General features: G+C 33.0%; 1 protein-coding gene across 1 annotated transcript; it reads left to right on the top strand.

The window, feature by feature from the left end:
• Positions 1 to 16: 16 nt before the first annotated feature.
• Positions 17 to 23,329, top strand: LOC126824269 (TBC1 domain family member 10A). Its single transcript, XM_056101699.1, has 7 exons — positions 17 to 831; positions 17,864 to 17,963; positions 18,641 to 18,748; positions 20,540 to 20,646; positions 21,227 to 21,407; positions 22,784 to 22,858; positions 23,291 to 23,329. The coding sequence occupies exons 1-7, from the start codon at positions 638 to 640 to the stop codon at positions 23,327 to 23,329; spliced, it is 804 nt and encodes a 267-aa protein (XP_055957674.1). The 5' UTR covers positions 17 to 637.
• The last annotated feature ends 1,549 nt before the right edge of the window (positions 23,330 to 24,878 follow it).

The raw sequence follows: 24,878 nt of genomic DNA, 5'->3' as shown, positions 1-24,878 counted from the left end.
ACGAATCCAAATTATATTTCCGGTTGGATCTGTCACAAATTATTATGAAAATCTAGGTAAATTCTAAATGAAAATGACTTAAATTAAGTACCAGTGTTATTTTTAATGTGGTGAATCCGCTGAATTAATGAGATATCGACAGGTATCATCAGAGAAAATTGTTATTCTTCTATACCGGCAAGTTCGTTCTTCCATCTTCGTCATACTCATCATATCAGACGAATTACTTTTCTCTTCACGGATACGGCTAGGCTAGAATTTAAGAACGACACTAACATTGACATTCACCTGTGACACGGTTTAAGCTATTCAGCTTCAATTATAAACCAATTAGCCTAGACATTAATTACCTCCAGCAATTCTCATATGTACTTTTTATAGAAACATCTAGATCTATGCAGTTTTGAAACCGAACAGATTAGTAGAAATAGATAGAAATAATTTTGTTTATGTTTTTGTGGAGAGACAGTTAAAATACAATACTCTGAATAGGCCTACATTGACAGAAGTGATTCTTGTCAATGTCTTGTCTGATTGCTAGACATTACTTTTGTAGCAGAGATTAAATCATTATCAACAACATTAAGTCATTGTCAGTGGTCGTTGATGCCTTGATTATAATTTGTAAAAAATTCTGATGGCCAATTCTAATCCAGCTCGAATGGATCACCGTGAATATTACGAACATGACGATGATGATAGCGAAGATGAGGAACCACGTAATCACCATATCCCCAGGCTCTCCCCATCCAGAAAATTCAATGGAACAGCTGCACAAGTTGTTGACAGATATGGTTTTATAGGTGGTAAACAGTTTACAAATCCAGAAGAGTAAGTGTTCTTAAGATAAACATATCTTTACACTATCTTTTTATTGTTTTATGTTAATGTCTGTCAATTCATCTTAGATGTGTTGTTCAATTCACATTCACAAGGAAATTAGATCTTAGCCAAATCAAAATTTTATTAGCCAATTCAGAAACTTGTAGCTGAATATTATATTTCTTCTATTCATGTGTTAAAAATAAATATTTAATACTTGTATGTACTTATTTAATGCACAAGAGTATTATTTTATTCCCTGAACTGTCCGAAAGTTCACATTTGCGAGGATGCAGGCAACAAAAAATGAGATTCTGTCGTACAAGTGTCACTCGTATACTCCTCATCAAATTAATGACATCAATCACATTCACATTTTTGTCATCAGTAACTATCTAGAAGATGTAGAAGTTGTATCGGCCATTTCGTTAATAATGTGCTTTGCGGATGAAGGTAGTAAAAATGAATCTGTCCTTATTTTGGGTTCGGTAAATAAATATCAGTATCATCGAGACTTGATCTTTCGGTCGTTTTTAAAATGCGTAATCATTGCATTGACTAATTTGCCATTTGCAAGATTGAGACAAGAGTCAATTAATGTACTAAAAATAGACACTACATCGAATCAGTTGAAAGGAGTGTTGAACTAGACAATTTCAAGATTAAAATTAGAAGATTTTCGAAATTACACTCTCTCTAAAATTCATTCACCAAAACTTTTGCCAGTATCATCAATTTGATCACCAATAATAAGAATTATTGCCATTGGCGAATTGAGGAATGACTAGGGCGGACACTGTTAGCTTCTTTAAAGACACAAGAGTAGGTTGGTCCGTGGAGGGTTAATTGTCTATTCATTTAGTAAATGTAACCACCATGAGAGTTGGAGATGGGTCAACATAGGCTTAGCCTGTTCCTCAATTCAATTTCAAATGAAATAAAATATTCTCTGTTAAAAAAAAGAAATCTTGAGATCTAAAAAAGTAAATGACACTGATGAGATTTTATTTATAATATGGTGCACATGTGCAGTGGACAAACTTCAACTAAAACATGTCACCAAACAGGTGTCACATGATCTCTCGTGATTTGTGATATGTACATAATCAAATACTATAGTTTCCGTATGCAATTGTCTAATCCTGTCTAGCGCTAGGAGGGTCATTTCATGTCAATTCACCCAAAATATCTAGCATTCTAAATCCGACTATCTCAAGTTTTCATAAACTTTATATGTTGGCAAAGCTGAATTTATGAATTTAAAAGTTTCAGCTCAATCTGACTTGCTGTTTCTTTAATAGCTTATAAGCATCTATTTTATTGGCTTTTTCACATGTTGCCGATAACGAAACAAGTCTTTAATTAAAAACCAAACCACCTGGACTACTGGCTCAATTTTCATTATCTCTGTAGGTTATTTTGATCTGAAAAGGATAAGGAATCAGCTCCCAGATCAGACCATAAAACACTTTTAGATTCAATGTCCTTGACAGATTTGTCTAATTGAAGGGATCGTTATTTCAATTGAATCATTTGGTAATAAAATTTATATCATAGTTTACTTTCAGGCATATGAAAGCTTGTGAGTGCATGAGTGCACCTAAAAAAAAACCCAACTCCTCTCTATGTTTAACTTTTTAGATTTGTATTTTTTTTTAATCTGTGGCAGTGATTTTAGAGGTATCCATGTTTTCTACCTAATGTATTGAGTAAAATGAAATTTATATTTCTTTTTTTTATACATGTATTTTCTATGGCCTCTACTACATGAAGATCTGACCGGTTGTTTCCCCACATGAAGACAGACATTAACCAATTAATGTTGATATTTCTAGTGGGTTACCCACAATTCTGTGCACCTCACGCTAAAAACTTGCCGTAACAGACCATTTCATTGGCTAATCCCTCTCATTCATCCAGAACACGGGTTATATATCAACTCTTCCAGATCCTAGTGTAGTGAAGACAAGTAAAACGAAATTTTGAACTATAAAAAATGAAACGAAATAAGATCTGTGTTTTAATCAGATTGATACTGTTTAAGTTACACTGTAGATCTAGGTCAGTTAATACTTTTATTTTACCAAATGACATTTCTCTTCCTTATTAACTTAAAGTTGACATGTAGTTATCTGTCTTTTTAAGTACTATATGGTAATCATAAAATTCATTGGCTTTCATGTTAGTAATGGTAGAAGTTTCCTGCACATATGGATATCAGATTTTTATTAATTACCAAGTTTATTTGTATAAAGCTGAGACGTGTTCAAGTACCTTGCAAATATAAGATTTGTGAAACACCTTTAGTTTGTCCACCACTCATGGAATGGAAAATTATTGCCTGTAATAAATGACTTTCAACCTCTGAGCATGCGAGTTGTATCATAAGGTCTGTCATTGAGTCAACTAGCGTGGTTTTGATTCCCCGGTTGTATGTGACAAGAAATAGGGTCGCCTGTCCAACCTCGTGCATTTTCTCCGGGTCCTCCGGTTTCCTCCCACTGTTAAAAACCCCTATGCACAAGTAATTTATTAAAATAAAATTGAACCATGTGTTAGTCTCAAAATGACCTAGTTTGTGTCTAGTGGATGTTAAACCCCATCTCTCTCTCTCTCTCTCTCTCTCTCTCTCTCTCTCCCAAAAGCTTTAAAAGGGTCCCTGACCAGTAATCCCCAAAATGATAGTACTGCCTGTTTAGACTTTATTTACTAAAATTAGTATAATATTAGCTACCATAAACCATATATTACTGTTAAGTTGGCAAATAAATGTTGATATTGAAATATGTTTCCTTCACATGGTCATTGGTCATAAAAAAATCATTGAGATTCTTACAATTAATTTATAATCATTGAATTAGTTACTGTTTGTGGTAAAAAGGTCATTGATCTAATAAGTAAATAAAATAAAACCAAGTACGAACAATCCAAACCATAAGACAAAATTCGAAGTCCTTAAAAGGCGGTATAGGCAAAATAGTGTAATCAGCAAATGGAGTGTTCAGTGTATTACTTGAAGTGGAAGGTAATTCTAGCAAGATTGTTTTGAGCTATGAACTTTTGCTCGAACAAAGTATAATTTAATGGTGTATAGGAATAGTTTACAAACAGTTTAATCTCTAGCAAATGTCTCTATTGATATTTATTTACCCCTTTGATATTTAACGTTTTAGACCATTAATATAATATAAGAGGAAATTGGTCTTTATTATTGATGATATATACATGGTACTTGTATATAATCAAGCTCAATATTTGATATTAATAGGTTATGAATTGAATTCATTTTGTTCTGATGGGACACATATTTAGAACTAAAAGTAGAGTTTTGAATTACATGTAGAAATTTAGAAAGTTTATACTGGAATTCAAAATTGAAAGATATAATGATTGTTAATAAAAAGATTCCTGTTGTTGTACATGTACCTACCAAGGGCAGATCTAGTAGGGGGTGGGGGCAAATGGCACACACCCTCCCACTCCACCCCTATCTGGATCTAAGGGTCACTGGAAATGGCATTTCTGGCCCCAAATTCACAAAGCATTCTCAGACTTAAGATGAAAATTAACTCAACTTTCAATCACTCTTTATGAGAAATGCCTTTGATCCAGAAATACAAAACTTTGCACATAGTTTCTTATTGATGTATTTGATACATTAAAACAACAAACCTTTTGTTAAGAGCTATATATTAGTTAAAATAAGGCGAACAATTTTGAGTAAATTCTCAACTTAAATCTGAGAATGCTTTGTGAACTTGGGGCCTGGGCTTTTAGCTTTAGACATTTTTCCGGGGGACCAGTGTTTTGTGCCCCTGCTATCCATGGTCTCTGGATCTGCCCTTGCCTATACATGTACAAACATGTAATAAGCAAGCTTAATCATGATTTCAATTCATTAAGTTCTAATAGTAGGGGTAGAATTTTTAATAATTGGAAATTAATAATTTAGAAAGTTTATAGTGAAAATTAAAATGGTTGATGATTTGTTTAAAATATTTTGGTAATAAACAGGAATGGGATGGAGACGTTTAGTGGAATTTAATTCAAATGAAACAGTGTTATTAATTCTTAATCAATACACTATTAATACCGAAACTAGTACTGGATGATTACATAATCAGGTATTTTTAGTTGTCACTGAGTACAAGTGACTTGTTGAACAGGATCGACTCGACCTAGAAATCTATTGACATGATCAATTGAGGAAATGACAAATCATGAGATTAAATCGATACATACAAGTTTTATGTATTACAAATAATATTTTAAAGAAATAAATGAAATTATAGGGTGCATTAGACCTGGATATATAATCATATTTAATACTGTGTTCAACATCCTTCTATTATAGGTCAACATCATATAATTATGTCAATCATATGCTATTTAGATTTAATACAGACCAATTTTTAGTAAGATAAAGCATGTAATCTATACATGTGTATTAAAAAGATCATATTATACTACAGGTCTTTATTAGTAATATTACATAACTTTTTCATGCATGGCTTAATTTGAATCAGATACGCCCTATGATTATTTCGCCCTGTAGGTTAGGCTTTTCAAATCCAACCAAGTTAGGAAGAGGTGGCATCGACTGGTGTGGTAGGCCTGTGTTTCTTTTCAAGGCACCTACTTTCAGGGCCGCGTCCTTTTTATTTATTTTAACTGTTATACTGTAAAATAGGACTGGTGTTTCCGTCATTTTGGGACTAACACATTTTATTTCAACAATCGGAGTGCGCGTATCGTTCTTTAGCTGTGGGGTGGGAGTACTGGGAGGAAGCTGAAGACCCGTAGAAAAGCCACAAGGTTGGCAAGCGACCCTACTCCTAAAGCGAGGAATCCAAACCATAAACATTTAACTCAATGACAGACATAGTGATTCGGCACACATGCATTAACCATTCGGCCACCCAACTCACTAAAACACAATAGATACTGTTAAATTTATTGTTTTCATGGGTAAAAACTTCTAATTATTAATAATATAAATATATAAAAAGACATTTTTTTTTTTAATTGAAAGCCCTGATTAGTATGGAAAGTGACATCAGATGATCTGTAAAGTGAAAATAGATCTCGTCTCTTGTCATCCAGGTAACAAGCAGTTTACACTTGTTAAATATTTTGCCAATAAGGAATATTTTGAAGCCAAATTTATTGATGATTTAAGATGCATTGTCCTGAAAGGTATTTATCGGGTGGTTATTTCCAATATAAGTATGGCAAATTTGGTATATATGGAAAGTATATACAGGCAATCTTAGTAGAAAAATACTGGATAACCTGAAAAACACCCATGGACAAAAATGCCAGGGTATTACTGACTGGCAACCTGACTGTTGTCTGCCAGCTAATTGTAGGTTAACCGAGGGAGCGGTTGTTATTTCTTGATCAAACAGTTAGGCGGGTTTGGGAACATTGAGGGGTGTCAACGTACAAAAGACTCTGCAATTAAACAGCAGAACAAAAAGTTGACATAAAATAATTCAAGAATTTACTTAGGCCACAATATGTATGGTAAATGTACAATAAGTAATGATAAATACATTCTGGAAAATGGACCCTCCCACAATGAAGCTAAGGCAACACAAATAAAATAACTTGTTTCTCGGGCACCGCCCGCACGCAAAATTGGTTGCGCGTGCAGTCTATTTATTAGTCTTGATGAAAAAAAATAAATATGTAACGCCCGCCCGCACATCGATAAGCAAGTCGTAAAAAAAATATCCCGCATGTACCTACATCCGCCATACATGTATATCTATTCAAATGTATTAAAACTGATTCAGATGAACATGCTGTCTTTTTTATCCGAACAATGGCGAAGTTTGGCAGATTTGCCTTTTTTATTGATATCGAAAGAACCTCCATTTTGTATCACGTGATATTAATTACCTCCCCTGATAAACTAGAATTTGATTCGTGTTAAAAGTCATTGGCGACAATATTTCAATCATTCGATCGTAATCGGCTCATTATTGCCGGCTTCAGTCGGTCCTTGTTTGGAAAATCCTATTGATAAAATAATGAACCGTAGAACAGGTTAATTAATTATAGCTAAGAATACGATACGATGACGATAGTCGTCATAATGCATACCTTAGAATCTGGGTCATTATTAGCACATTTACGGTAGTTTCGATAATCCGGAAAATAATAATTGGATTACCGATTTGATGGTTTTACTGACCAGTTGTTAGTTAGATTTAAATAGTCATTCAATATAAACACCGGATAGAACACCGAATATCCTGAGAAACACACCGAATATCCCAAGAAACAGTATTTCCGGCAATCTCCAATACCGATGACACGGTGTGACATGCATTGGTTGGAATTCGGTAAATAATTATAAATAAACCGGCGATACTAGATTTAGTTTTAAATACTGTTTACCATGATTATTATTTTTGATACACCTGGTGAAAGAGGCTTAGTTTTTAAAAATATTGTTGTCTTTATGGAGGGCTATTACATAGTCGTATGGAATTTTATTTTAAACCAATTTCAATTATGTGAATTAAATATGGAAAATTATTTTCCTTTCAGTCAGTGTTCAGTCTCAGTGTTTTAGTAGACTTGATTTTGGGTTTATGTTTTAAGTATGTACAATAAAGTTGAATATAACGGAAAGCAAAAACGTAAACAAGTAATGACTTTCTCATTTAAAAAAAAAAAAAAAAGAAAGACCGCCCTCCCGCCCCAACAATTTTCAGCAATAGCCAAATTTTATTTTGCACCATCAATGAGTAAAAAAAAAAAAGAAACCGCCCTCCCTCCCTACAGTTTCAGCTGTCAGTTGCCCGAGAAACAAGACATTTATTTTGTGTGGCCTAAGGTTACAGACATGGCGTCTAACAGCAGTTTATTTATAGCTATAGGTATCCCTTTCAAATACAAAGTTTTGAGAGGGAATTGAAGCAAATTTTTGAAAGATTGGTTAGTTTTAATATGTTTTTAGTTCAAATATATCATCAAATCACACAGTTTGTATGCGGGGGGTGGGGTGGGGGAACTATCTTTTAGGAGATGTTATCATCATTTTCATGGAAAGTGAATCAGGATCTATTTTCCTTGTGAAATAACAGTTTCCCTTTAAGACTGTTGAAACTAGCCTTTATTTGTAAACAATGAATTTTATTATCTATGTTGAAAACTATTTATGTCTGTGTCCTCTTTCCTATAACTTCATGGTATTTTTATAAAGTAGTGGGTGTGTTATAATTCATATACCATGCTAATATCCGTGTGTGATTATGTAGACTGTTATTTCTGGAGAAGTTATGAATGAATTATTTTACCAGACACCACCTCACTCTTATCAGATGATATATTACACTATAGACATGTCATAACGTGTAGGCCAATGAAATACATGTATCCATACTTAGAAATTTAAAGTGATTCTTCCTGGTAACTATTTGAGGAATTGTGAAAGCAAATATTTGAATTGATTTTATCAACCGAAACTTTGCAAGAAATTTGATACCAAAGAGGTGACATGCACACAAAGTTTACAATTCCGCGATCTTAGTTAATTCTTCTTTGATTGGTCGATAAAAATGGCGCTCTTTTCAAGGGAGGATAATTTGACTATATGTCTCTCCCATGAATGGACCCAGGGATTAGTGGAGTAGAATGTATCAATACCGCTGGGAATACCGAGATGGTAGAACATCAAACATTTTGAAATTTGGTGTACATGGGATCTCTAGGGATCGGAAGCTGAATAGGGCAGGGGCAGAGGGGTAAATTTAAACATTTCTGATCTGTCTGAAAGTTCTTGACAGATTTTTATAAATATTGCATATTTTTGGGATTGTTCAAATGAATGGATCATGGGACTGACAAAGATAATAAACTGTTGTTTACATAAATTCATCCAGTAAAATGAAAAAGCATGTTTATCTTACTTCTTCCATTAATCGACAGACCTTTGTATAGTGTGTCGTCCACAATATCCAATGTCTTGTGAACACTCTACAGACTACATTTATTATCTGATCGTTTTGAAATTTATATACGTTGTTGACATTAGTGAGGCAAAGAAGCCTATTTAATTTCAACAATTTTTGTTAATTACTTCGAGAGTCACTTTGTTGAACCTTGTGAATGCTCTAAATTTATCGTCTGATCTGTATTAAATTTATATGCATTATCTAAATAAGTAAAACGAACACACCTATGGATTTCAGCAATTTTGGTTGATAACTTTCGAGTTATTGCCTTTGTTTCACTTTGTTGAACCTTGTGAATGCTTTAACAACAAAATTTATCGTCCGATCAAGCCTTGAAATAACTGCTAAGTAAATAACTCATTTTGAGCTGGAAATTTCAGGTTTTCAGCCGAACAAATACTTTATGTATATTATTATACCAAAAAACTGTTGAAATTTACTATGTTTAATCTTTATTATGGTACCATATTTTTCGGGGTACTAGTCAATACTTAAGGCTTTCGTCTTATATTCCACATTGACTTATACAATACAACCCGAAAAAATAATTATCACACTTATTGTCGTATGTTAAAGTCGAATTTTTGCTTATTCCAGTACAAATACTTGTCAACATTTCTAAATATATATAGCTTTATAACTTGTATTTAAAAACATAACAACATTCAAAATATAATCATAAACACAAATTCCATCAAAATAAATTTTTCTTTCAACATTTTTTATTTGAAAGTTTTAATTATGTCATCTCACATAATTTCTCACAAGAATTCTACTTAGCTTTTAGTTAAATTAACCAATCATACATAGGCGCCGTCTATTTTTAGTAACATTCATCCTAGTATTCCCACGATCACAAACAGCGTGTGTATTGTCTAGTATTTATCAGATATATTGAAATGAAAACTGGTTTAAATGAACCAAGAACATGACTTTGAATATTACTAAAGTTAGTCCTACATTTATAAACTGATTATTTTCCATTAATTTTAATTATGAGGCGATTTTTGACATACATCGGCAAAACTCATGTATCTCGATAAAAGATTGCTGTTCTAAAGTTAAAAAAACATTTGTCTTATACTGCTTTGACTTATATAGATGGATGGCGGTTTTTACTATGGTTCGATTCGATGATATTATTGCCAATACATGAAATGTACAACATTTTAAGGCCTGGATTTTCAAGTCTAATAATTAACGATCAACTCAAATGGATACCTCTTGTTTTTGCGAGTGGAAATTATTATTTTTGACTTAATTTTTTTACAAAAACTCAGTCTGACAATCATGTCCGAACGAAAGGCAATTTGACCTGTCAAAAGGGCTCAATATTGCATGCATCCGATCCGATCTGTATTAAATTTAAATCTATTATTTTGATTTAGTGAAACTATGAATCCTATTGAATTATATAACTTCTAAAGATATTGCCTTTGTTTCACTTTGTTGAATCTTGTGAATGCTCTGACAACTTATCTGTTTTGTATGAAACTGATATCGGTGTCTTATAAATGCTCCCTTTATATGTACATACAAAAGAATAAATATTCGACAAGCCCTTACTGCTGTGGGCATATGTTTTGTTGCCTGACAAGTGACGACCTATCTTCATTAAAAATTTAAACCTGAAGTATTGATAGCTGATGTATATACATGTATGTATTTATGTAAATAAAGGCTTTTAGTTTTAGTGTTAAAGGGACAATAACACTCTTGCTGGCTTGAAAGCTCCAGAAAATAAATAATATCTCTATCTAAGTACTAGATGTTTAAGTGTCCTACCTGTTGTGTAAATTATCCATTACATCCTATTTTACTTGTCCAGAGGGTTCGAAAATATTTTTAAATCGAAGTTTCATTTGAAAAGGTTTACGTTAGACGTTTCAAATCATTATGTTGAATTTTTCAAAATTTTTAAATAAGGTGTGTTAAGATGAAATTTGTATCATCAATTAATTGAATATTCTAAAATAGTACAATTTTTTGACCAGAATAAAGATTGGGACATATTATTCAGTTACAACAAGAGTGGTATTGAGCCTTTAATGTATTTTAAGGTGGTGAATACCTCATCCAACCAACAGAGCATGTTTAAAATTAAAATCCTTTTAACCTTTTGTAATCCAAACTCTCAATTTATTATTGTCACATGGGTGGTTGATCCTGGTGTTGACTTACCAGTATGTATGTCACTAACAATCAAAATAGATTACAATATGTTGATGTCTTATGTAATACTTTGATTTTGACCTGAGGAGGAAATTGTCAAATCAGAAATATTATATACTGTTGCTTCAACAAAGGAAATATGAATTATTTATTTGTTCTGGATACTTTGCTTATCTATGAAAAAGATAATTCATAAAGAAATACTGTTCATTTCCATGAAAAATTGGGAGTGCCACTTAAATATTATTGAGAAATTTATTTTAAAAAATCCTAGTAAATTTCAAATTCTATTTAAATCGAATAAAAATTTTAGTAACAGTATTGTTCTGGATACTTTGCTTATCGGAGAAAAAAAAGATAGTTCATAAAGAAATATTGTTCATTTCCCAACAAATTTCAAATTTTTTATGAATTGAATCCAAATTTAGTAATGAATTTCAAATTCTATACAAAACGAATCAAAATTTTGGTGAAGTTCTCTCTTAATTCTTGATACAGTACCTTGCTTATCTGAGAAATAAAATAGTTTATAATTTTTCCATGTAAAATGATGAGCACCACTTAAAGATACATTATGGGAGATAAGATATTTCAAAATTTAGACAACATTTCAGGCCTAAGAAAGACCTGCAATTGGCAGATTTAGCTCTTGCATAATGTATGTTTAAAGGAGCTAAATCGCTAATATTTTGGACCTAGAAATTGACACAAATAGGTCGCAGCGCATATAATAATGTAATATGAATATATTAACTGATTTACATTCAGTCGTTTCCGTTTTTACTCTAATTTAAAGAAAATTATGTTCGGCGAAAAACGCCAGAATTCTCAATCGAATGGAAATCTCTAGCGTCTGTTTAATCGAGTCTACACTGATAGTATTCATTGCGCATGCTCTCCATATAAGAATATAAGTCACCGTTTGACATGACTTGTGGAATATGTCTAGCCTCATTCTTTAAGTCCCTTGTTACACTTGACGCTGAAACGCATTATGGTACACGATTCGTGTACCAATGGTAAAATGTTTATTTTGTCTTGAATATTGGATATCGGAAGCCTACCCTTTCCCGGTACGATCACAACATCAATGTTGATTTAAATTAACAAATAATTTGTGTTTTCGATGTGGAAGATTTTGGATGATATTGAGTTACAGACTTAGCTACTTTAAAGGGACAATACCACTCTTGCTGGCTTGACAGCTCCAGAAAATATTTAAAATACAGATGTGACGTCACCCTTTGATGTTGGCGTACCATTATTTCAAATAATCGTACGGGCAACTTGCCAATCGTACCTTGTCAAATATTAGACTCGAGTGACGTATTTCACTGTAAACGCACGTGCGGGGTGTCTGTATTTTAAGATGTTTAATGGTCTCGAGCTGAGACATTGCGTAATATATTGTAAAAACACTCGGACCTGACGGTCCTCTTGTTGTTACAATATATTACTTAATGTCTCGCTCTCGACCATTAAACAATACATAATATCCTTATCTAATTACTAGATGTTTTAGTGTCCTACCTGTTGTGCAAATTATCCATTACATCCTATTTTACTTGTCCAGAGGGTTCGAAAATATTTTTAAATCGAAGATACATTTGAAAAGGTTTACGTTAGACGTTTCAAACCATTAAGTTGAATTTTTCCAATTTTTTAAATAAGGTGTGTTAAGATGAAATTTGTATCATCAATTAATTGGTATATTGTAAAATAGTACAATTTGTTGGCCAGAATAAAGATTGGGACATACTATTCAGTTACAACAAGAGTGGTATTGAGCCTTTAAGTATTTTTTGAGTTAAAAAAGGAAATATTCTATATAAATCAAATCAAAATTTCAGTCATAGTCTACTATGATTTATTATTCCTCAGTATATAAAAAATATTTAATTTTAAACATTGATATATTCAGAGATATATACCATATGGTGCACAATAAACATTATAGTGAAATTTACAATCTACTGTTGATAAATAAAAACAACTATTGTTTAAGTTATACATATAATGTTAACACATCATAACATAAACACATGTTTTTGTTTTTGTCTTTTATCTCTGTTCCACTACAACTACATGCTACACGTCACTATTAACAAAAAGTGTGAATATTATGTTATATGGGATGAAAAAAATGATGAATTACATTTAGAGAATACGCAAACTAATTAATATTATATCTTTATTTTTGTTCTGAGTTAGATATTTTGTTTGTCTGTTTTACTTGAAACTGCTGACAAAGAGTATGGATATTATTTTATCATGATAAAAACCGATGAATTACATTTAGAGAATACGCAAACTAATTAATATTATACCTTTATTTTTGTTCTGATTTAGATATTTTGTTTGTCTGTTTTACTTAAACCTGCTGATGGCCGTTTGTGTTTATCGGGCAATATGTAATTGTCACAAATAATCCATGCTAAAAATATCAATGTTAGGTAGCTCCCGGCTCAATCTGATTAAAACACAGATCCTATTTTGCTTAGTTTTTATACGCCCACATGGAAATGTGGTCGTATATTGTCGTCGCCCCCGTCCGTCTGTCCGTCCGTCCGTCCATCGTCCACAATTTCTTGTGAACACTCTAGACTACAGACTATATTTATCATCTGATTGTTTTGAAATTGATATATGTTGTTTGCATTAGTGAGATGAAGAAGCCTATTTAATTTCAATAACTTCTGTTAATTTCTACTGGAGTTATGGCCCTTGTTTCACTTTGTTGCACCTTGTGAACGCTCGAAGACAAAAGTTATCAACCGATCTATATGAAATTTATATGCATCATTTAAATTAGTAAAACAAAGAAGCTTATTGAATTTCAGCAATTTCCGTTAATTACATCTAGAGTTATGGCCCTTGTTTCACTTTGTTGAATCTTGTGAATGCTCTAATGACAACAGTTATCATCCGATCTGTTTGAAATTGATATGCATCATTTAAATTAGTGAAATGAAGAAGCCTATTGAATTTCAGCAATTTCCGTTAATTTCTTCTGTAGTTATGGCCCTTGTTTCACTTTGTTGCACCTTGTGAACGCTCTAATGACAAAAGTTATCAACCTTGTGAACCCTCAAACGACGAAAATTATAATGTCATCTGTATGAAATTGTCTATTAAATTCCCCTAATTACCTACAAAAGAATAAATATGTGACAACCCTTGTCGACTGCTTGGACGATTTAGCTGCTGTGGGCGTATGTTTTGTTGCCTGGCAACCTATCTTTTTTTATAGTTAAAAATTTCGTTTTAAAAAGTCTTTACTACACTAGGATCTGGAAGAGTTGTTATTACTGGCGTTCTGGTTGAAGTAAGGGATAAGCCAATGAAACGGTTTGTTAAGGCGAGTTCTTGGCATTGGAGGCATGGAACTGTGGGTAAACCACTAGAAACATCAACGCTGATTGCTTTGTCAATGCCTGATGTCATAGGGTCGAAAGCCGCTCATATGACCCCTGACGCGACCTTCCAGTACAACCGGTCAGATCATCATGTGTAGGCCATCAAAAGTATAAAAAAACAAAACGAAATATGAATCTGTATTTTAATCAGATTGCTCTTGGCTTGGATTCGATCAGATTAAAAAGAGGCCCATCAAAAGACGGAAAAGAGTTTACCAAACAATTATAGGTGGCGTTGGTTTGTTTATTCATCTGAAGACAATCAATTAGCTGCGATTAATTAAGTTTGTGATGTAGTGATCTCTCTGTTAGTGTAAGTGTTAGATTGAGCAGCAGAGTGTAATTAGTATTGATGAGATGTTAAATATTCTATTATTATTGACCACACTTTTGGGCGCCGGATGAGAGAGAGGGTCTGGCGAATGGTACTACCAAGTCTGATTTAGAATATAAGATATGCCATTGAGTCAAGTTTTGATTCTCAGCTTGTCCAGGTCTTCTGGTTTCCTCCCACTGCTATAAAGACCCCTAATCACTACTGAAATAAATAGAACCATATATTAGTCCCGGTTTCGAATCCCTGGTTGTACGTGACAAGGAGTAGGGTCGCCTGTCCAACCTCGTGGGTTTTCTCCGGGTCCTCCAGTTTCTTCCCACTGCTAAAGACCCCTACGCTCAAGTGAATTATTGAAATAAAATTAAACCATATGTTAGTCCCGAAATGACCTAGTTTGTGTCGAGTGGACGTTAAACCACATTTCTCTCTCTATATATTAGTCCCAAAATGATATAGTTTGTGTTGAGTTTACGTTAAACTCTATCTCTTTCTCTCAAACTATTGTGACAGAAATCAGCAAGAAAGAGATTCTGTACTCCGTCAAATAAACAAGAAAGGCCCTTATACAAATAGGTTGACTGTGTATTTATAGCTTCAATGGATAGAAATGATGTAAAAATAGGCCAGACTGTTAAACATACCTGACATGAAATCCTAACATAACTTTGATTAACTCTAGTCACTTCACTATTCATCATTGTCATATATACCCGTAGTTAATTTGTTTGTATACTCATTATGTATATGAATTTGGGGAATTGCAACTGAATTCAAACTATTCAAAAGTGTGTTTTCTTTTAATTTAATTTCTACTGGTAGTACTTCATAAAAATAAGGAGTGTGTGTGTTTGTTAGTTTTCTATTAGCCTTGAGGTTTGGCATTTGAATTTTGACGAGTGTTTTTTTTAAAACAATTAATGTTAAACTTAAAGATGCATTATGTTTGAAAAGGTTCAAAAATAGATAATTAAAAATGAATATATTGAAAAATTTCAGTTAAAATTACTTTATTCTGTGCGTAGATATAGTGTTCGAACACATAAAAGAACCCTTGACAGTTGGAATTTGAAATAAGAGTAGACCATAATGTACTGTCCAGGCAAAATACCCCTCATAACACACTGTATAACATATGCCTGTCTTCATTAGCCCAGTCTGTGCAAAAATGGACATTAAACCCCATTTCAAATCATTTCATTAAATCTAGTCCTCCCTGAAAAGAAACCACCCTCAGCTATATCTTGTGAATTAAATGAGTGCAATAATCTAAGAAATCTTTATAATAGTCCTGTACAATTATCTAAAAGCCAGTCATGTTTTTTGACAGAAATACAAAATTTCTGTTTCAATAATTGCCAAGTGACTGGATAGTAATGCCTACATACTGCCTAGATTTTAATGGTACCTAACTGATTGTGATTATTCCTGTGTCACTAATATATTTGAACAAGGGAATTCCTTAAATGAGTTCAGAGTTACGCAATCCTGTTGATCCCCCCCAGTGATCTCTTCCAAATGGCTCAAACTATCTGGGCTATTTCGTCATTTTAGCATTTAATTTGTATAATTCAAGTTTCTGATCATCTTATGCATTTTTCCTACAATATCTAATCTGTATGGTACTTAAATTGATTATCATTTTATTAAATATTTACAAAATCAATACTATCATAGGTAGACTGTCTCCTGGCTTGGATTCCATAACATTAAAAACAGGCCAATTAAAATATTTTAATTCCTCATATATTTGTAGATGTATATAATTATTGAATGGAATTGATCAATTTGGGACTGGAATTCCTTTTAGAGATTCGACTTTCAAGAAAGGAATTAGCAATCAGTGACTTTAAATCTAATATGCTGCCAACAAATATCAGATTGAATATTAGAGAATTGTGACATATTTATTTAATAAATTAAAGTTAATGCAACCAGAAGAAAGTAAATATTGTAGACCTTTATAAACACATGAATTGTTCATGAAAATCACCTGTACTTTACAGTGTCATATTTACCTATAGGCTTGGGAGACTGAAGCCCAGGACATCAAGATCTAAGAGGTTCAGACCAATGTATATAAGTCTTACTTACATTTACTGTAGTCTTAAACATCCATCAGCATCTTTCACTAACTGGTGGGGTGAGCAGGCTCGGAGGAGCGGCCTAGGACCTAGGATGGAAGCCCCCCCCCCCCCAATCAAGAATTCCTTCCGCCGGCCCTGGGAGGACATAAGTGGAATAGCCAAGGGTCTCTAATCATCTAAATCCTGTGATACCTGTATAATTCTTTCGTTTTATAGCCAACATTATCACTGAGCTTTAATCGTGTCTTCACTGTACAGGGATTCTTCAACCGATTTTTACTACTTTCAGTAAAAAATTAATTCATCGAAGTCATGGATTTTATTTAAAATCAATGAATTGTACTGGATAGTTTGTGTGATAGGCTTGTTTTGATTACATTCTTGTTTTTAATATCAGAGTTTCAGATATGGCATTTATTTGATTGTCATATTTATTCTTTAATGGCTGAAGGTCGTTTGGCTATTAGGAAAACACATTATATTATGTCATTGTAGATTACGATCTTGAGTCTATAATCATAAAACAAGTATAAGAGTAGAATTGGTTTTGTTTAGTGATTATACACTTTAAACAAATTTAATTTTAAAGATATTGATATTGATGTATCTCTATCACCCTTAATGATTAGCTATAATTCATTAAATGTTTTGTTTTTGTCATGTCTTGATGATAAACTTGTATTGTAACTGATTGTAAATTATTATTATTATTATTGATAATTCATAAATATGTTTTGTCTGGTACATTCTACAAAATGTAAACAGTAGCATGGAAACATTAGCATTAGAGAAGGACTAACATATGATTCAATTTTATTTCAATAATTAGCTTGCATTTAGGGGTCTTTAGCAGTAGGAAGAAACTGGCGGCCCCGGAGAAAACCCACGAGGTTTGACAGGCGACCCTACTGCTTGTCATGTAAAACCGGGGAATCAAAGCCAAGCCAGTTGACTCAATGACAGACCTCACGATACAGCATGCACGTCCTAACCATTCGGTCATCCAAACTCCCCATAAGCATTAGGCATTGAATTATTAATTAGAACATTTTTTTTTTCTTGTAGTGAACATCGAATACCACCAGAGATATTACGAAAACGAGAATTAAAATGGCTGGATATGATGGAAAATTGGGAAAAATGGATGAGCAAACGGTTCAAAAAGGTAAAGTACTCTTTTTTGCTCAAAAGAGATTTTTGATACATCCACAGTGAAATGTGGTCATATGTAGTCATCACCCCTGTCCGTCTTCCACAGTTGCCTGTGGACGCTCTAGAATCTAAAATTATCATCTCTGTATGATATTAGAGTACACAAGGTTGTGTATTGATTTTAAAATTTTCATTAAATATAGGATATTACGATCCCATATTTTCACAGTCAGATAACAACATTATTATTGATTGAAAAGGACTGATATTGAATTGTAATTCATGGTTTTAATTTTGAATATTATGGATAACATAGTGGTAAAGTTTTAACTCATTCAATACGATATATAATATTTAACAAACCAAAACTAAAAATATCAAAGCTAGATAATCATCTCCCAGCTTGAATTCGGTAAGATTAAAAAGATTGGGTTTTTATTACTGTTGACAGTTCATCATACTGGTGTTTTTTTATTCATAGATTATAAACATTTGATTCAACTAATTATAGAACAAAATGTCCCCCATAACATACTGTATGGTGTATAACCATCTTCATTATCCCAGTCAGTGCAGAAAAGTAGGACGTTAAACCCCATTTCATTTCATTTCACAATATTTGTATTTTGCAAGGGATTCATAACCCTACAAATGGCTATCAGTGGCTTTGATAATTTTTATCATTTGTAGGTAAAAGACCGATGTAGAAAAGGTATACCATCATCAATAAGACCTAAAGCCTGGCAGTATCTGTGTGGTAGTAAATTTATGCTAGACCACAACCGAGGAAAATATGATGTAAGACACCTTTCTTCATATATATACAGTTAATAATTTATCTCACATCATCAGTACATGTAAGAGGTCAATAGGTCAAATATTTATATATATAGATACACCTATATGAAAGTGGATTTATTTGTCTGACTGTTTGACCTCAAACTTAAAAAAAAAACTAAATGGCTAGTGAGCCTGACTCATTGAGATATAGTTAGTTTATGAGTTGTGAAATAAAATTGAGCAATTTGATGTTTTTGACATGATAATTTACATTATAACTCTTGATATAAATACATTAAAGGGTGTATAGCTCTATTCTTTGGTAAAACTAAAATAGACGAAAATGGGTCTAAAAGCACATATTAATGTAATATAAATGTAAATAAAATGATTTACATTACATTTAAAAAAAAAAATATATGTGTAATTTCTAATAAATAATGATCGGTGAAACAGACCAAATTGAAGGGAATTTGCACCTGCATAGTTTGTTTTTATTATTATTTTATTGTTTATGAATCAGACATTTTTAATTACTTCTGCATTGTCTTGTGAAATATGTTTTTCTTTGTCCATTACAAATGCCACTCGAAAACATAGAGTACATGAGTTTGTGTACTGTTTTTAAAATTAGGATCAGGATCCCATATTTTCACAGTCAGTTTTTAATTTCGAATATTTGGAACGGTATTGAGTTAGAAGTTTAGCTCTTTTAACATCATATGTTAATAGAACTGTGAAATATTTTGCTGAATTATTGAAAATGATTACTTTCTATCCTGCATACAGTTATTTAAGTTATGTGGGTCTATGAATAAAATACCATGTATATCTTGAGGATTGAAATTCTTTAGTATTGCTAATTTAAACAGACAAATATTTAACAATATTTATTCAGTAAAAATGATAAAAAAATCTATTCAAACAAGGATAGTGTCATTTGAAATACATAATATTAAAGGATATAACCCTTGCACTTGATACATGTATGTAAATATAGATCACCCAGATATTATTGAAATAATTAGAGAAATATGCTGTATATTTTTACATTTAGTTTTGCAGCTCATTTTCACAACTGGTCGAAACTACTGCTCCCAACCCTGCCCCAAATGACTACCCACCTGAGTCATATGATTGGTCTATGGTCCTTAAATAGTTCACAGCTATTTGTGTGACTTGGGCTGTTTGACATGGAAGCCACGGTGGCTCAGTGAGTAAGATGTTGGCTCACTAGCCCGGACTGGAAGTCCTGTGTTCTATCCTGGTGTCAGCCGAGAAAGTACATCAAGATTTTACAGCATGGTATCCCCTTGTCAGTGGTGCAGGACAAAGGGCATGATAAGGAACAGTTTCTAGTGTCTAGTCGTTTTTGAAAAACCTAGGTCTTGTGTAGACATTTGTGTGCATGTAAAAGAATCCTTGACAGATGGAATTCGAAATAAGAGTGGGCCGTAGTGCTGCTATAAGGGCAAAATTTCATCATAGCACACTGTAAGGTTATGCCCGTCTTAATTAGCCCAGTCGGTTTACAACAATAGGACATTAAACCCAGTTCATTTCTGTTTTGAAATGCTGGATAGAGCAGTTAAAGTTTAAGACAGCTAAGTGCTAGAGGGTTAAGACTCCTTGTCTACCAGAAAACTCTTAATAAGGACCTGTATTGTCTTTTAAGAAAGATATCACCAAAAAATCTCACAAAAATAAAGCATGTCTTTGTATACCCAGAAAATCTGCCTTTAAGATGCATAATATCTATAATTTTTGTGATGAAAATTAATATTTGATAATTTTAAAAATGTATTTCAGCATTATTTAAGTTTACCAGGCGATCCAAAGTGTTTAGATGATATTAAAAAAGATTTAGATCGTCAGTTTCCTCAACATGAAATGTTTAAAAATAAAGATGGCTATGGGTAAGCTAAATTTATATATCAAGTCTTTAAACCTGGGGGTAGTTAGGTGGTCGAGTGGTATAATGTGTGCGATTTAGATCATAAGATCTGTCAGTCAATTGAGGTGATTTCGATCTCAAGCTTGTAAGTGATTTCCTGCCCAATATGGTGGACTTTATCCAGGTCCTCCGGTGTCTGCACACTGCTAAAGAACCCTAAACACAAGCGAATTATTAAATTAGAATTGGACCGTATTTTAGTCCCAAATTAACTAGTGGAGTGGATGTTAAGCCTGATTTTTCTCTCTCTTTGAACCTGGCCCTCTTGAAAAGATAACACCTATTGATATTTTTAATGGTGCATCTCTGAGTGTTTAATGAGCTTATTTTTACCTGATTAACCAAACAATGATTCTGTATGATATCATAAATCAATCCTGGTTCAGAGAACCCAATCAATCTGTCTTATAATCAATTTGCCCTTATCATTGGCAGCATTTTAGTTTGCCTTCCATGTGGATATAAAATGACAGGGAGACAATAGGACGATGTTTCCCTAATCTCCCACTCCAGTCTTTAATGTTTCTATTTTCTCTTTACAGACAAGAAGATTTATTTTTTGTACTAAAAGCATACAGTATACACAAGCCTGAAGAAGGATATTGTCAAGCCCAGGCACCATTAGCAGCTTTATTATTAATGCACATGCCAGCAGAACAGGCTTTCTGGTGTTTAGTATCTATCTGTGAAAAATATCTACCTGGTTATTACAGTCCTGGACTGGTCAGTATATATCTACAGATTTTATAAAACCTAATCTTCTTTTGAACATGGACTGTCATTTGTTTTTCGTCCTAGGCATCTTGTATGTAATTCCTTATGTAGTTTTTGGGGGTTGGATGGCCGAATAGTTAGCACGTGCGCGCTGTATCATAAGACCTGTCATTGAGTCAACTGGCGTGGTTTTGAATCCCCGGTTGTACGTGACAAGGAGTAGGGTCGCCTGTCCAACCTCGTGGGTTTTCTCCGGGTCCTCCGGTTTCCTCCCACTGCTAAAGACTCCTACGTGCAAGCGAATTATTGAAAGAAAATTAAACCATATGTTAGTCCCGAAATGACCTAATTTGTGTTGAGTGGACGTTAAACCCCATTTCTCTCTCTCTCTCTCTCTCTTATGTAGTTTAAATTAACAACTATTTTACCTAGTCTTCTTTTGTACACAGGTGCACATCTGTTTATTGCCCAATGCTTCTAGTCGATTGGAAAATCACCATTATGTATTTAATGCTGATTTAGCTTATGGGTACTCTGGCTATCTGATTAAAATACAGAGCCCTTATTCATGAAAACAAAATTTTAAGAAATACTGCAATTCGATAGGCTGACCAGTAAAATCAATTTGCATATATCCAATAAAGTTGCAGTATTTCCTAAAATTTTGGTTGTAACTTAGTTTAAGTTTTCGTGAATAAGGGCCCAGATCTATATTTCGTTTATTATTTTTTTATACTTTTGATGGACTCCACTACATAAGATCTGACAGGTTGTAGTGGGAGGTTAGTATCAGGAGACATACGAGTGACTTCTGACCTATGATGTCAGTCATTCGATTAATTAATCAGGGTCAGTGTGCCAAGCGGCTATATGAAAGTACAACTTTCGCTTTTTTTTTTTTCTGCTTTTAATGTGAATGTTTACCCACAGTTCTGCACACTGCACGATAAGAAGATTAGAAATCGATGTAACAGACAATTTGATTGGCTAATCACTTATTTAATTGCATGGGCAATGGAACTTTTCATCAAATATTGACAACGGTCCCAGTCTCCCAGACCCTCCGTATGTTGAAGACTAGGAGGTTCTGGGTGACCGTGACTACCTTTCTCCAATGTATATAATACTAGTAGGATACCTGATTTGCCATGGACCCAATTTCCATGAAATTTGATGACCTAAAACTTTCACAGGGTCATGTTGGTTAATTTGATACCATGTATGTGGGGGTGGAGCATGGCGACAAAGTGTGATAGGCGAACATACACACACACAGACATCTTTGATTTTATTTATATAGATGAATCTTATAATGAAATATACTATCCACCCTTGTACAAGTATCAATTATTCTTAATGAAATTATATTATTGTGTTTATTACAGGAAGCTGTACAATTAGATGGAGAAGTTTTGTATGGTTTAATTAGAAAGATGTCGCCTTCCATTCATAAACTACTGGTATACTATATTATCTTTTATTTTCTCTTTCACACAGTTATTATTATGATGGTGATGATGATTGGTGGATAATTGTAGTACATATTATCATCATCATCATTATCTATAGTGCTATCTTACAAGAAAAGAACTAAACTAGATCAAGTCTTTTTTGTCCTCCGCCTTTCAAATATAGCAGAAATAACTCTGCTTCTAATTGAAGTAGAATGTTTAAACATGGGGTATGTGTTTATTAGATGAATGCCTTGAGACTTTGAAACACCATAACTTTGATTCTAATTGATTGATGACCATTTTCTATCGGTTTAAGAAAAAATAATCAATTTGATTTCTCCTTGCTTTACAAAAAGATAAATAATGAGTGTCATCTATTAGTTGGTTAGTGTGTTGCTATGTTTTTATAAATGTTTATGTATTGTGATTGTTTTGTAGAAAACTCAGCGTGTAGAACCTATGAGTGTCATCTATTAGTTGGTTGGTGTGTTGCTATGTTTCTATAAATGTTTATATATTATAATTGTTTTGTAGAAAACTCAGCGTGTAGAACCTATGAGTGTCATCTATTAGTTGGTTGGTGTGTTGCTATGTTTCTATAAATGTTTATATATTATAATTGTTTTGTAGAAAACTCGGCGTGTAGAACCTATAATGAGTTTTATCTATTAGTTGTTTGGTGTGTTGCTATGTTTCTATAAATGTTTATATATTATAATTGTTTTGTAGAAAACTCAGCGTGTAGAACCTATAATGTATATGACAGAATGGTTTATGTGTGTTTATACAAGATCTTTACCTTGGGGCTGTGTATTGAGAGTCTGGGATATATTCTTTTGTGAAGGTACGCTCAATATCATTTTGAATAAGATTCTTTAATGTGTTCTTAGACTACAACATTGCTCGAAAGTGATGTTATAGCAGATAACTATTATTAGAATAACTCTGCTTCTAATTAAAATAGAATGTTTAAACATGGGATAGGTGTTATTATTAGATGGATGCCTTGAGACTTTGAAACACTATATCTTTGATTCTAATTGGTTAATATCATTTTGAATAAGATTCTGTACTATGTTCTTAGACTAGAGCATTGCCCAAATGTGATGTTATACTCTTCCTTCTAAGCTTATAAGGAAAACTGCCCAACAAAATATTGACAGAACAAACAGTATGCCAAATGTCAATGTAAATGAAGCTTTTATGGATGGGTATTGATCATTTAACATTTGATCAAAAAAGCAAAACAACAAAATATAGATATTCTCCCAGTTTGCAGTCGGTTGGGTTCAAAAGAGGCTCATCAAAAAAATTTAACAGTGGCTATAAGTTTATATCATCTGCAGTGGAAGCTGAATGCTGACAAATTTTCAATTCATTATATCTTTGTAAATGTTTGACTGATATTCCTTTTAAAGATTCAATTTTCAAATTATTGTAGTTTGTAAGGGATTGATGATCCCTAAAATGAAGTTGAGACTCTTAAATGTTCTAATTAATATTTTACTGTTAATAGTTATATTGGATTAAGTAGGTAGTGTCTTCGTTTTACAGGTGTTAAAGTTATGTTTCGGGTGGCGTTAGTGCTATTTAAAACTGCCCTGGGAACGCCAGAAAAAATGTCTGAATGTCCAAGTCTGTATGAAACAATAGAAAAATTACGAAATATATCTCCAGAAGAACTTGAAGAAGAATATGTAGTAAGAGAGGTAAAGAAACTTGTATTCTATTTATTACAGTTTAATAATAAAATTGAAGCCATATGTTAGTCCTGAAATTACCAATTTGTGTCAAGTGGGCGTTAAACCCCATTTCTCTCTCTCTATCTTGAGTGTATGTGTGTGTAGGTTGGGAAGGGGATGAATTATTTAAGTGAGCTTTAGATTATAAGATCATTTAATCAAGGGGCATGGTTTTGATTACCTGTGACTAGGAATAGGGTCGCCTGTCCAGCTGCATGGGTTTTCTGTACGGGTCCTTCGGTTTACTCCCAATGTTAAAGACCCCTATGTGCAAGTTAGAATTT

This window comes from Patella vulgata, chromosome 6 (assembly GCF_932274485.2).
Source record: "Patella vulgata chromosome 6, xgPatVulg1.2, whole genome shotgun sequence".
In the NCBI taxonomy this organism is placed as follows: Eukaryota; Metazoa; Mollusca; class Gastropoda; family Patellidae; genus Patella; species Patella vulgata.
The sequence above is the reverse complement of the archived record's forward strand: the minus strand, read 5'-3'. Positions and strand labels throughout refer to the sequence as shown.

What these genes read in the sequence shown, in the direction of transcription:
- LOC126824269 (XM_056101699.1), top strand. Translation starts at nt 638, where the DNA reads ATGGCCAATTCTAATCCAGCTCGAATGGATCACCGTGAATATTACGAA. An exon ending in ACAACCGAGGAAAATATGAT is followed by an intron (nt 18,749 to 20,539) that starts GTAAGACACCTT and finishes AATGTATTTCAG; the next exon opens with CATTATTTAAGTTTACCAGG. An exon ending in AAAAATAAAGATGGCTATGG is followed by an intron (nt 20,647 to 21,226) that starts GTAAGCTAAATT and finishes TTCTCTTTACAG; the next exon opens with ACAAGAAGATTTATTTTTTG.